We start from the raw sequence: 13,918 nt of genomic DNA on the forward strand, positions 1-13,918 counted from the left end.
CATGACTTACTGACGAGTGAGACCCTGAGCGAGCTCCTTACCCTCTCAGTGTCTCAATGTACTCATCTGTAAGATGGTGGTCACAGGAACAAGAGTAGCATCTCAAGGGGTCTCAGAGGATTAAAGAAGCAAGGACAGATGAAGAGCTTAGAGCAACAGAATATTCACAGAGGGAGAGTTGGTGGTTGTTTTTGTATCACCCCTGTTGTTATTCAAGAGTACTAATGACATTTTTATGACCTATTGGAATAACACAACCTCCGCTCAAAGGACCTAAAGAAAAGGATGAGAATTCAGAAGTGAGAAAAATTCCAAAGTGTAATATAGAAGTTTGCTATTACTTTTTATTTATTTATTTTTTTGGCTTAAGGCACTCCTGAGTTAGCTTTCAGTTTTTCCCAACAACAATACAAATTGCTAATCTTCTGATGCTGGTGCCTCAAGATGGACCTATGAGTGAAGCAGAAGAGCCAACGCTTCCTTGAGAAGGCACCAACCCTCACTCCGAAACGGATGACCCTAGTGACTGGAAACTGTCCTCTACTGTCTCAGGATTGTGTCATGACCCTGTCAGTGCTGGAGCTTTAGGAAATTTCTAGGGAAAGGCCAGGGTTGGAGTACGTTATGTACTTACTGCTACGACAGTAAGGTCCTGTAGGAAGCAAGAAGGCTGAAAGCAAAGAAGGAAGAGCACAGCATCCTGTTCAAAGCAGTGAAGATTTCTTCCTGTGTCTTGTGATTCAAGATGCTAATCTACTAGATGCGGAAACAAATAAGGACAGGAATAAACAGTGGGGCTTGGTTCCTAACCTTTCCATCACAAACCCCGTGGAGTGCTATCAGCCTGAAGGAGGTAAGAAGCCTGCTCCTGATAAGACTATCCACTGGGAGGAAAGGTATTTATTGCAGTATGTGGAATACCTATTCACAGTGTCAAGTCAGCTGTCCCGGCTAAAATGGAAATGCTTACATGAGTGTTATACAGTGAAGTGAGCCAAGGTGACCACTCCAAGTCTAACAGGTGGGTTCCCCATCCTGTCTAGGGCTTCAAGGACTCAGAGTCCTCGTTCACAATCTCACTGGAATGGGAGAATCACTGCCACGGTCATGGGGAAAAAAACCCAGAATACTCAGTAATTCAAACTGTGACAGAGCAAAGAACTTCCAGGATTGGCTTTATCAAAATAAGGTTTATTAACAGAGTTCGTGAGAAAATCTGAACGCACCAGTGACTGGAAAACGGTTTCTCTTTAGTGGCTGACAGATACATTCTTACGCTATTAATTTAATTGAATATTACATTTAAGGGAGAATTTCTTTCCTTGCTTTTTCCAGTATCAGAGGTCACCTGCATCTCTGTATTTGTAAAGCCGGCAGCATGGTGTCTGCACATTTCTCTGTAGCTGACCTCTGCTGCTCTGGCTGTATCTTTCTCTAACTGACTCTCCCCTGCTCTTATAAGGACTCATGGGATGACATGGGGTGCACTTAAAATAACCTAGGATAAGCTCCCCAACTCAAGATCTTTAACTTAATCACATGTGCAAAGTCCCTTTTGACATATAAAGAGACCCATGAATAGCTTTCAGAATTAGGATGTGAAGTTCTTTGGGGGTCTTAATCTGTCTCTCAAAAATGCCCTCCAGGGGCGCCAGGGTGTTTCAGTCATTTTAGCATGGGACTCTTGGTTTCAGCTCAGGTCAGGATCTTAGGGTCATGAGCATTGGGCTCTGTGTTTAGTGGGGAGTCTGCTTGAGATCCTCTCTCTCCCTTTGTCTTTCCCCCTGTTTATACACACACACACACACACACACACACACTTTCCTCCTCAAATAAATATATCTTTAAAAAAAAAATGCCCACCCAATGTTCTTCCTCTACAAACACTTATCAATGGTTCTTCCCTTGAGCCGGTAAAATTCATGGGGATAGTAGTTACATCTGTGGACTTTGACCCCACTGGGTATGTGCCAGTGGCACACTGATAAACATTTAAGGAGTTTTCCAAAAAAACAAAGGAATAAAATGGTCCTGAATTGTAACTTTTGCCATTTCTAAGGTTTAAATACTTTCATCAAGGCCAATTTCAAGCTAATGACTTTACTGAAATGTAGAGTTTGGAAAAGATACACAGTTGTACACCATCTGACAAATACAAGAAATTACTCCAAGAACACAGATAATAGTAAAACAAAGTAGAGTGACGAGGGCATGATGGCGTTTGAGTATGACTTTTGTTTTCATTCGAATCTAATTTAGTTAATTGTAAGTGTATATGAATTAATTTCTATAATGGTTCTGTTTAACAAACAGCTTAAACAAACTTCTTGAAAATGTACAGCAGTCTCTTACACTGGCTCTAACACACCACGGATGGTAGATACATAAGAAATATTTGTTGGACAAGATGAATGAGTTAATGTAGCTATATGATAGTATATTAAAATGTATTCAGCTGTTAGTCATCTGATTATTTTTTTCTTTTTCTCAGACAACAGTATTAGATTTTAAAATAGTGTTTATTCTAACTTGAAGACAGAATGTGCTAAATTTGAGCATTACCTTCACTCTGTTCACAGGACATGACCAACACCTTTTAAAGAATTTAAATTTGATTTTAATTATTTTGGTTTTAATGGTTATTTTGTATTCCATCTAATTCTTTGACTATTATCAACCTTGTGGGAATCATTTAGGGGCTACTCAAGGTATCTAACTACTTTATATTAAATATATACTAGTAGCTAAATATAGAAACAAACATAAATATGCTATTATCTTGGTTTGGGAATTGTTTCATATTCACAGTACATGAATAATAATGTATAAATCACTACTGTATTCTTGTAAAGTCAAACATTAACAGGATAATGTTTGAAATTTAAAATTGAAAAACCTCCTGACATTTTTATTTATAAGCTTAATGACAGTAAAACGGTTTTTAAAACATTGATAGAGGGGCGCCTGGGTGGCTCAATGGGTTAAGCTTCTGCCTTCGGAACAGGTCATGATCTCAGGGCCCTGGGATCGAGCCCCGCATCGGGCTCTGCTCAGCAGAGAGCCTGCTTCCCCCGCTCTCTCTGCCTGTCTCTGCCTACTTGTGATCCTTTATTTTAAGATTATTTATGTATTTATTTCTCTCTGTCAAATAAATACATAAATAATCTTAAAATAAAGGATATAAAACACTGATAGGGACTTATTCTATATTAGAGTGGGTAAGGTACTACAACTTGGCTCTCTTTGTCACTTTTTTTTTTAGTATAAAACACCTGAGTACTATGTTCTGTAACTCTTCTGGTAGCCTTACAGCTTCCCACCAGATGAAAACAACAGTGAACTTACCTAACAAGTAAACTTGACATTACTGAAACGTTTTAGACATCATGCAAAATCAAAAATTCTAAAGTGGGGGGGGGAGAAGTTTCAAAGCAAGACGACACATAATGGTAGGACAATCAGAGATAAAATATTTGCCTAGAAAGTTTTTAATTATCTTTGTAAAGTCAATGAGACTTTTCCTAATTGCTAATATAATAAAATATTGGCAGAGGAAATAACACTTTTCGGCAAAGAGTGGGGAGTTATAGGTCCAAGCTTGTGTGGGTCATAGTTGTTAAATGGCAGGGATTATGGGGAAAAAGTGAGCCAACAGACGGAAGAGGATTTTATAGAAGGGCATGTCTTCTGTGGAAATACATTTGTCGAATCAAAAAGAAATATCTAACAAATGGAATGAATATCTATAAACATATTTATAAATAGAACAGTCTGATCTTTCTGAGGGAAATTAGTTGACAAATATAGGATTTTTTCATTAACTTATATGAAACTAAAGAAACATATCCACTTTATATTATCATGGCTTGAAAGCGTAAAATCTATCTAGACATTTCTGTAAGCACACATCAATTTTGATTGGGATCAAATTCAGAGCCATAATCAATGAAGATTATTTCCGACAGCCATGACAAGACCTGGCCTTCCCCAGCAGTGCTAATTTCATGATCTACTTACACACTTCCTGTGGTAGAGCTGCTATCAGTGAGGAAAGATCCATTAGTCCTTTCCATCTGGGCCAGCCTGAAAAATGAAAATAAAGAGGTTCCATCACGTGGCCCCAGATGGCATGGTCAACTGAGGTACTTTCTCTGTCATTCTCAAACTGTCATAATCCTGACAAAATAAGAAAAGGCCCAGGAGCGCCCAGGTGGCTCAGTGGGTTAAAGCTTCTGCCTTCAGCTCAGGTCATGATCCCAGAGTCCTGGGATTGAGCCCCGCATCGGGCTCTCTGCTCAGCAGGGAGCTTGCTTCCTCCTCTCTCTCTGCCCGCCTCTCTGCCTACTTGTAATCTCTGCCTGTCAAATAAATTAAAAAAAAAAACAACTTAAAAAAAAAAGAAAAGGCCAAAATCTAGTAAGATTTGGGAATTTAAAACAACATCGAATGTTGAGCTACCTCTCAATCACCACTGCCCTCGGGCTTGTAGGCCTTCATCTTTTACCATGCTATATAGACCCCTATATGCTATATAGGCCCTACAATGGGTCTCCATTCTCACAAATCTGATTATGCTCTTCTCATGTCTAAGAACGCACCAAGACCCCCCTTTACCTAAGATATAACCCAACTCCTTAGCAAGTGGGGCTTCAAACCAGATCTCAGCTTCTATTCCTTCATTCCTCACTCCTTACTCCTTTAAACAAGCTGTGTTCATTCCCAGCTCAGTGCTTTTAAGTATGCTTTTCCATTAGTATAAGCCTACCTTTTCCCAGAAATTCTATCTGGCCAAGATGCAGTTCAAGTATTACTATTTATACAATGCTTGAACTACCCATTTTAGGAAGAGCTAGTTGTTAGCCCAAGAGACACTGCCTATGCACTTCTCTTCTGAAAGTTCGTGCATGCCGGCAACACCAGCCTATACTCTGTATTATTCAGGGACTCTAAAATAAACCTCTATTATAATGCATTAACATACATTTAATTATCTATTGTAATTCATATGTGCACAATCTCCTAAGAATACTTTCAGTTTCTATGCTCATTCACTGAAATAGGTTACAGTATCGAAATCCTGCTTGTCTAGCATTTGGATTCTCATGAGCTCCATAATCACGCGCCACAGAGATTCACTCTTCCCTGACTGTACAGCAGGTGTTTGGTAAAGCACACATCACAACATGGAAAGATGAGAACGCAGATTCCAAATATAATGGAGCCACGACTCTTGCAAAACATCTCTTAAATCAAGGCACACCGACGACAGAGGATTCATGCAGAAATAGATACATTCTGGGGGGCAGCACAGGGGAGGGCTCCTGTCAAGGCTTCTTACCGTGTGGCATACTGTTCGATTCTGGAATGGGTGTCATCATGAAACAGCTGAGGAGACTGTGAGGGGCTATAAAAGAAAAAGCAAAGAAGCGGTTTTATGCCTAAATATTGATAGACGTAACCATTAGGACTGTTAGCTTAGTTAAACAGTGAATTTGCCATGCAAACAAACCATGAGGATTGTTACCCAGGAGGCAGACCATTCTTCCAGTGCAAGAGTTTTGCAATCAGCCCCATGCTAATGACACCGATCAGAGTACCGGTATGACTGCAGGGGACAGAGCTGAGAATACTCACTCATAGTGCTCCGGCCACATGCTGATCAGTGTGACAGGACTGCAGAGGGGGAGAGGGAAACAGAAGTCACAGAACTACCACTTGAGAGACATTGCAGACAAAAGCAGTGGGAAGCTGGAGAAGAAGACATTCTCAACTGTCTTCCACTCTCACGTTTGGTTGCCCTGAGGTGGACCCTGGGGAAATCAAAAGTAGCACAAGTCCCTGTTTATCTTAGACAAAATGCTGTGCCTTCAAGTGCCTCGGGGGCTTTTCACAGATATTACAGCATATTTGTTACAGGACAGCAAGCGCATCTTCAAATAGCCTCATTGGAAAAGAAAAAAAAAATGTTCTACAATAGCTCAAAAACATGGAATAATTGAAAAGATAATGCTCCATGATATACTGAGAGATGATGCAACCCAATTATGTTTTTCCTGGAGAAGAAACTTGGTCAGAAATTCCAAAGACTACATTATATATTGATGGCAGAGCTGCAATAAAATGAGATTTTTCTGATTCTTTGTTCAGTTTTTAATGTAAACATTCAAATCCAACTGGGCACAAAGCACTTCAACCTCCCAGAGGCACTGAAAGAAGATGTTACACCTAGATCCTCTCCCCTACACCCACCCCAAATTTCACATTATCCATTAAGGTGAAAGCAACTAGATGATGACACGCTTTCTTCAAACAAAATTGTTTCTGGAAGTTCAATCTGTGAAAATGATAAGGAAATGTATTCTGTCTCTATCTGGACCTGGATCCTTCAGTACCACTCCCAGCCCTGGGGACACTCCAACCTCAAAAACTGCCTAGAAATCCCCCATCTCCATGAAGTATCTTTCAAAAACAACAGAACAGAATGAAAAACCCTAGACTTTTTTGTTTTTGTTTTGTTGTTGTTGTTGTTTTGAGGAGAGTAAGGGGAAGTGTGATGACTGTGGAAATTTAAAAGTCTAAAGAAAATTAGTTCTTTATTTAATTAAATAATTAAAGTCTCCTGCATAAGCTCAAGTTGATTGAAACAAAGAAGAAGGAAAGTTTAAATTATTCTAGATTGAATTGATTCTGCTATTTCTATTATACATAGAAACTTAAGAAAAAGTTAATGATCTCATTAACTCCTACTGGGCAGCGCAAGTTAATGTCTGAATAGCAAAGATTAAAAGGAGATGGAGGGCATCTTATTGGGCTGAAAAACTACGACTATAAGGACCTACTTTCAAAAATAGGCATTGAGCCAGTCTATTTGTAAACAGATTTAATCATGCACATAAGCTAGTTATAACAACAATGAAACAACACAGTATCATTCAATCATTTTTTCATCATTACTTTTCCTTATCTCTGAGATATAGTTGTTAAATGTCAAGTGAATGATGTGCTATAAACTTTCCAAAAAATAATAGTTATTCAGAAAAAGCATTTCTAAAATTTAAGTGTACTACCACATCTGCGGCAAACTTTAAACACAAGAAAAATATGTATTTTTTTATCTTAATTGAACTTGGAAAAGCTTTGTGAAACTGCATGACTGGTTCTTGTGAAGTTAATTCAGTTAACACAAAAGTGATTCATTGAACTAAGATAAGAGTGGCAGAGGTAGAAAGCTGAACCGAAATAGTTCTCGAAAGTGTTTTACATATTGAGAACAGAGACTTCTAAGAACAGAAATAAAGATGAAAAAAAAAAAATCAAACTTTAGGCCTCACTGACCTCAAAGTATTTTGACTTATAGAAAAAAAAAAGGTTAAGTGATAAATTGTCTCATTTAATTCTGGGAGATAAAAACAAGGCAATATCCCCACTGCACAGTTAGAGTCTATAGTTAAGGGGGTTCAAAATAAGACACAGTTAATAATGTAGCCTATCCCTGCTTTCCAGAGTGGGGGCTGAATGGGGTGTTTGGGTTAATTACACACTAATATGCAATGAATTAGACTCTACTAAATAAACTTAATATTATATGAAATATAATCCAGACTTTCCTTGAAATTTTAATGATTCTTTCATTGCCTTAGGCTTCCAGTGTTTTGCCTTCTTCAATCTGTTTGCTACAGGGTAGGTGTGGTCCCGGTGTGCTCTCACATAGAAACCTTCAATGGTTCCTGACTGTTTTCAGGATAAAATCTGAACACCTTGGCACCACTTACAAGGCCCTTCATTATGTGGGTCCTGCTTCTCTGTCCACTCTCATTTCATGCCACTATCCCCAGCTTCCTATACCAGTTCCCCAAATGATCTTGTCCCTGGGCTTTTGAAACACTTCCCTTGCCTAGAAACTCCCCCTCCTCACCTCCCACACCAAATGGTGCATGTCTGGCTCTATGACTCTTCCAGGTCTCAGTTCAGCTGAGACTTCACTTCCTCCCAGTCCATGAGTTGGTTCTTGCTCCAGCAAGAATTGGAAACTCATCTGTTTCACTTTAACCAATACAGAGCAGAAGTGTCTAATTCTACTTCTTTAACTTCTAAGGAAACCAACCTACCTTGTATCCAATAGTAATCTCTGACAATTCTCAAATGACTTCTGCTACTATCTTAGCTTGTTTCTTCGGTTTATTTTCAATGGCAACTCTTCAATCAAGTTATACTCCTTTATTTTGATTTATTTTTTGAAAACTCTTGTGCATATAGTTACCAAATTAACTGAATAAAATCTAAGCATGGGTTTGCTTGCCTCCTTTTAGAAATAACTCCTTTTTCTCCTAAATCCCCTCTATGTATGCATGTATAATTACTGGATGGGGTAAGATACTATATTGTGCAGGGATGAAAGAGAAAGACGCAAAAGAAAATTCTAATCAGCTTCATAAATAACTTCAACACATTTACCACTTGACTGGTTTTTCTCCAATGTTCTCCACAAATAGGAGAACAAACGAAATCAAACTTTACTACCCCTTCACATAAATTGTTACACCAGAAGATTAAGTGGCCTTGTACTAGAAAGGGTTCAGCAGAGAAATGAACTATACCAACTTCAAGAATGTGTTCTAGAATTTAAAAAAGAAGAAAACATGCCCACTCTATCCCGTATCTCATAAATCTTTTTCAAAAAGCATCTTGTGACATCCTATTTAATCTTATACTCCTTCCTTTCTTTCTCTTATTTTCCTTTCCCTGAAAATGCTGGTAAATTGATGATAGGTGAAATGAAGCATTTTTAGAATTACAGCCAAAAATTACAGCACGAACTTTTTATTTAGTATGCTTTTCTGCTCTTTTTTGTCTGAGTGACTTTAACTATGTCACTCAGAATAGAATGACTGATATCAATGGTTATTTTGACATGAAAAGGCAAATTATCAAAAATACTTAAAAGGAGTATAAGATAGATCTAGATGCATGACTCATATGAAGGATGTAGATATTTGAAATGGGACACAAATGCCAATGGTTTATCCTAAGACTGAAAGGTGCATCACTAGTTCAAGCCTATCAAATTGTCCTGTAAATAAAAGCACTATGTGATAATTCTATGCTTCAGGCAGCTACTCCAAAGGTTAATTAGATCTGATACCAAGGGAAGTAAAACTGTGCGTTTATCATGGAGTGTTCAGCACAGTTAAACTATATATTAGATGGTAAAACAAATAAGAATGTAAAATCATATGACCTTTGGAAGAAAAGGACAGAAATATACCCACAAAACAAAGAGAGAACCAAAAATCTACTTTTCCTTATGGATTTTAAGTATATGAATTGCTCTCTTTAAACTGAAATTGCTCCAATAAAACTTGTTCTAAAATATACTGTGGAAAAAATAATGGGGAGGCATAGTATTTTCATTGTACGCAGCTTGATATCAAGCAAAGTTATCAAAAAGTTGGAGTTTTTCTGGATGCTTTAAATGTGTGGTATTTTGGGATCCATCAACATACATAGTCATGCACCCATAACATATGTCTAGAAGGATCAAATATCTATGTGCTTTGGTTATGGTCTCTCTCCCACTTCTTAGAAGCTCCACAAATCAACAAAAAACAACAACCTATATTTGTACACAAACTCAGCAAAGCCAATGGTCTACAAAGCTTTATATGGAAAAAACCCACCCAGGCTAAGTAGTGTATCCCTCCACTTTGATATCTTTAAGTCATGGACTGTCATAATACTAGACTCTGACTGCTCTCTGTCTATCTCTCATACACTCCATAAAATGAACTAAGAGTTTTGAAGGTTAAAGAAAGACTGATTTCACAAAAATTGCACTCAACACATTTTTTGCACTTCTCACTACAAGTTTCTTTACAGGAGAATGTAAAAAACTTCACACTTCACACCTCTGAGCTTCTTTTCTAGAGTCATTTGAGAGGGCAGCTTTCTGTAACTAGAATATCACTATTTTTATGACTAGGTACTTTGCTAACGATTAGCAATAAACATTAACTTTTCCCAAGATTCAAGCACAAGAAAATTACCTCAGCAGGTGTATTTATGCTAAGATTTCTTAAAAGCGATTCAAAGATTTAAAATCAGATCTATTTTGATCCTAATATATCATTGTTTCACAATTTAAAATTACTTCTTGCATTTCTTCTGGCTTTCTGTAAAAATTCTTTTTATTTTCACTTCTGGTTTAAGTTGTTATTTTTCTTTTCTATACAATGCCATAGTAATTTTGCTACATTGAGACTTTGTTTCATATATGCTTATAAACTCAAAGTACCTACTTTTAAGAAATTTTATCTATTTATGTACCTATATAGCTATCTCATTTTGCTGCCTTCATGCTCAAGAGAGAAGAAATTAGAAATACAAGATTTTGACGAGATTTTAGGGCAGGTATATATATGAAGCAAGAGATCCAATATTATTAATAAATTTACTATAAAAATATGTAAAATAAGTATAAAACACACTATGTGAAATAGCAAAATATCCCCACGGGAGGAAAAATGGAAAATGAATAAAATCATGAAACAGTACATAACACAATGCACTTCAAGTATTTTTAAGAGGAAAAGAAATGACCAAGGCAAAGGCTGAACACATAATAATACATATTTTTAAAGTGGAGGAACACATGCAAAATTAAATCTAAAATTTTAGCGGTGGCATTGTCAAAAGCAAACAGCAAAAATTCACGTGAAGACTGATTCCAAGGTCAATATACCTCTCTGTTTTTTAATTTTTTTAAATTTGTTCAGTGTTCCAAGATTCATTGTTTATGCACTATACCCAGTGCGGAAAAAGTCAATTATCATATGGTTTCACTTACTTGTGGAGCATAAGGAATAACATGGAGGACATCAGGAGAAGGAAAGGAAAAGTGAAGCAGGGAGAATCAGTGGGGGAGACGAAGCATGAGAGACTGTAGACTCTGAGCCTGGTAGTGGATATTAATTTACTTCTTTTAAAATGAAACACTTTGCACATGAGCTAATGAGCGCCTGGTGTTATACTGACCTGATGAATCACTGAACATTATATCAAAAACTAATGATGTCCTAGACCTTGGCTAATTGAATTTAAATTAAAAAAGAGTAAAAATTTTAAAAAATGAAACATTTTACCAAAACACAAATTCTTTTTGGTATCGGATCATTTCTCTTGTATCACTAACATAATAAGAGACATCAGAGAAAAGAGTACATGAACGTTTTAATATTAAAATTAAACTTACGTCTCTAAGTTGTCACCTTCAAGAACTGTCTGGACAGGCAGGTAGCCAAGCCGAGGATGTTTGGCAAAGTATTTCTTTGATCTGAACTTATTCTTCAGCACCTTTGTGAAGTCTCGTACATCTTCCCCAGATGTTGTCTAGAAAGTTGAAAAAATTATACTTCTTTCATTAAAATGGAAGGAGATACTAGCTATAATAAATTTCAAACAGATATGAATGAGAACAGTTTCAGTAGCTTTATGTATTTCTAGAACAACAAAGCATGTCACAAAATCACGAGACAACCAGGACTCCTCATTAAATAAATCCAGCAATCGGTTCATATTTTTTTTATTTTCATAACTAGCTCGTTTCTCCAATATTTAAAAAATTGGGCCAAAAAGTAAAATCAGTTTTGGCAATGCTATTGGTTGATTCCTACTAATAAAAGAGTTGTGACTTGCTCTTAAGTGTGTTTAGTGATGATGAAGGATTTTGGATATAATATGGTTTTAACTACGGTGAATAAATGAGGCTGAGCTATCTAGCGCCTACTGACTTCCCACAAGCCAGTATCTGTTGGAGTCTGGAAAAGGAGAAAGCAATAAATAAGAGAGAAGGAATAGGGCCACAATATTGTCAGGAATACTGTCAGTCTGTCTTTCCCAACCATACAAACATATCATTATTAGACATGGACTAAATTCGTGATGCAATATAAAATGTTACTCTTTCCTTAACCATTTCAAGATGATTGGCTAATAATCATTTGGGGTGAAGTGAGCTAAAATCCATCCCCACCTCAACCCCTCTTCCTATCCCATGAATTGTTCCCAAAGCCTCAGCGTCTTACTCTCCATCACCAACTCTAGTTTTTATTTACCGTATGTTATACAGACACCAACTTCGGTCCTTGTGAAGAGGCATTTAGGATATTTACGTTACCTGCAGGGAGCTAAATTAAAGTCTTGTTTTTCTGACTCCTAGTTGGCTATTCACCCAAAACCTGGAGAGACCTCACTCCTATCACTTAACAAAACAAAACCAGAGAACTCTTCTGTAGAACAAACCCAGTACTAAACACGCTGCTCACTTGCAGCCTGGCCCCCCTTCTCCTTGCACCCTCCCCAGTCCGCCTCTATGACAAGCATACCCAGGACTCAGACAAACTTGTTTTGCAAACAGAAGCTTAAAAAATATAACTATTTTTTAAAACAACTAAATTCTGAGTCAGCCCTTATGTGGTTTTGTAGCTTTCCATCTGCTCTCTTTCTACCTAAATGTGTCTGCTTCTAGTAGAAAATTAAGAGAAACTTTTCATTCTTTAGGCTTGCAGAGCAGAGAGGAATAAGCCCAAGTTATTTATAATGTAAGTTCAACAATTTTCATTTTACTTAAAAAAAAAAAAAAGTATAGCAAGGACCACCACCCACATTGTCACTAGGCCTTGCCATCAGACTCACAGTGTCCAATCTTTCCAGAATAACACAGAACAAACTATATAATGTCTGTAGCTGTTTAGGTACAGATCCTTCCAAAGACAAAGAAGGAGGACAGAAAATAAGCTATTCATGAAAAGAAAAAGAATCCAAGGCACTCTGCAGAGGGAAAGTGTTGCTAAGATAGACAATGGTTTGGGGGGTACTAACCAGATGGAACAGGAGAAAGAAGTAGAATAACACTTGGGAATAAAGAAGGAAATTTTTACAGAAGGAATGTCTGGGACTGAGGCTAAAGCCAAAAGGACCTTTCACCTTATAAAGGACATTTGGACCTCTAGCAATGGGTAGCACAACTGCAGATCATTACATCGATAGATGCGTTCTCCCTGCATGTTTTGATAAAGAGGAAAAGAAGGGAAGAAGCTTTCCATGATAGAAATACAAAAAAAAGACCCCAATACAAAGAAAAGCATTTATGACTCAATTTGTTTTTCTGTCTGCTCTTAAACCTTGTTAATAGACAATGAGATATGGAAGTACTGGCCTCCATTACTTGGCCCACCTTCCTCTGGCAATAAAAACGTTTTACCATTGAGCTCAGTGGTTTTCAAGCCATATCCAGGCTTTCCATCAGGTGGCCCTGGATGGGGTTTGTGGGGGGAAAGGCCAGGAGGGTAAGGTACCAGGATACTTACCATCAGCTGCAACCATCAGCTCAAAAAAGAAACCCTGTACCCATTTGCAATCACTCCTACCCTGCCCTAACCCTGTCGCCACCCCTCAGCTCCTGGCAACACTAATCTTTCTGTTTCTATGGATTTGCCCATTCTGGACATTTCTTATCAATGGAATCAGGTGATATGTGGTCTTTTGGGACTGGCTTCTTTCACTTAGCATAATGTTCTTCTAGCTTATCTCTATTTAGGTTTCAACATGAACTTCTGCTTGGGGAAAAAAAAGTGCACATCATTGAAAGTACATGTCTAATTCTGCATCAAATGTTCTTTAGGTAAAGACACTGAAGACGTGGAAGAACAAAGGAAAACCAACCAACCAACCAACCAACAACCAAAAAACCCCATCTCCCACAAAACAAAAATACAAAAAACAAATAAAGAGCACCAAGCTGCCTCCCAAAAAGTTATAGCAGGGGCTGAAGTTAATTGTGATAACGTTCAAATTTAGTATTGAAAAAAAAGTGCATTCTCATGCAGAAATTGCATTATTTTTATTTCCTTATGAATTTTCA

At 37.5% G+C, this 13,918-nt stretch overlaps 1 protein-coding gene across 7 annotated transcripts in view; it reads right to left on the reverse strand.

The window, feature by feature from the left end:
- Positions 1-13,918, reverse strand: part of UTRN (utrophin) — a 510,470-nt gene that overhangs the window by 20,099 nt on the left and 476,453 nt on the right. For 6 of the 7 annotated variants that reach the window (XM_044247155.1, XM_044247163.1, XM_044247172.1 and 3 more), the window contains 4 exons: positions 11,249-11,385; positions 5,635-5,673; positions 5,339-5,404; positions 4,018-4,083 (listed from right to left, as the gene is read on the reverse strand). In XM_044247155.1, the coding sequence (XP_044103090.1) occupies positions 4,018-4,083; positions 5,339-5,404; positions 5,635-5,673; positions 11,249-11,385 (308 nt within the window). The remainder of the gene's footprint in view (positions 1-4,017; positions 4,084-5,338; positions 5,405-5,634; positions 5,674-11,248; positions 11,386-13,918) is intronic. The other variant, XM_044247147.1, reaches the window with a different exon arrangement.

This window comes from Neovison vison, chromosome 1, assembly GCF_020171115.1.
Source record: "Neovison vison isolate M4711 chromosome 1, ASM_NN_V1, whole genome shotgun sequence".
In the NCBI taxonomy this organism is placed as follows: Eukaryota; Metazoa; Chordata; class Mammalia; order Carnivora; family Mustelidae; genus Neogale; species Neogale vison.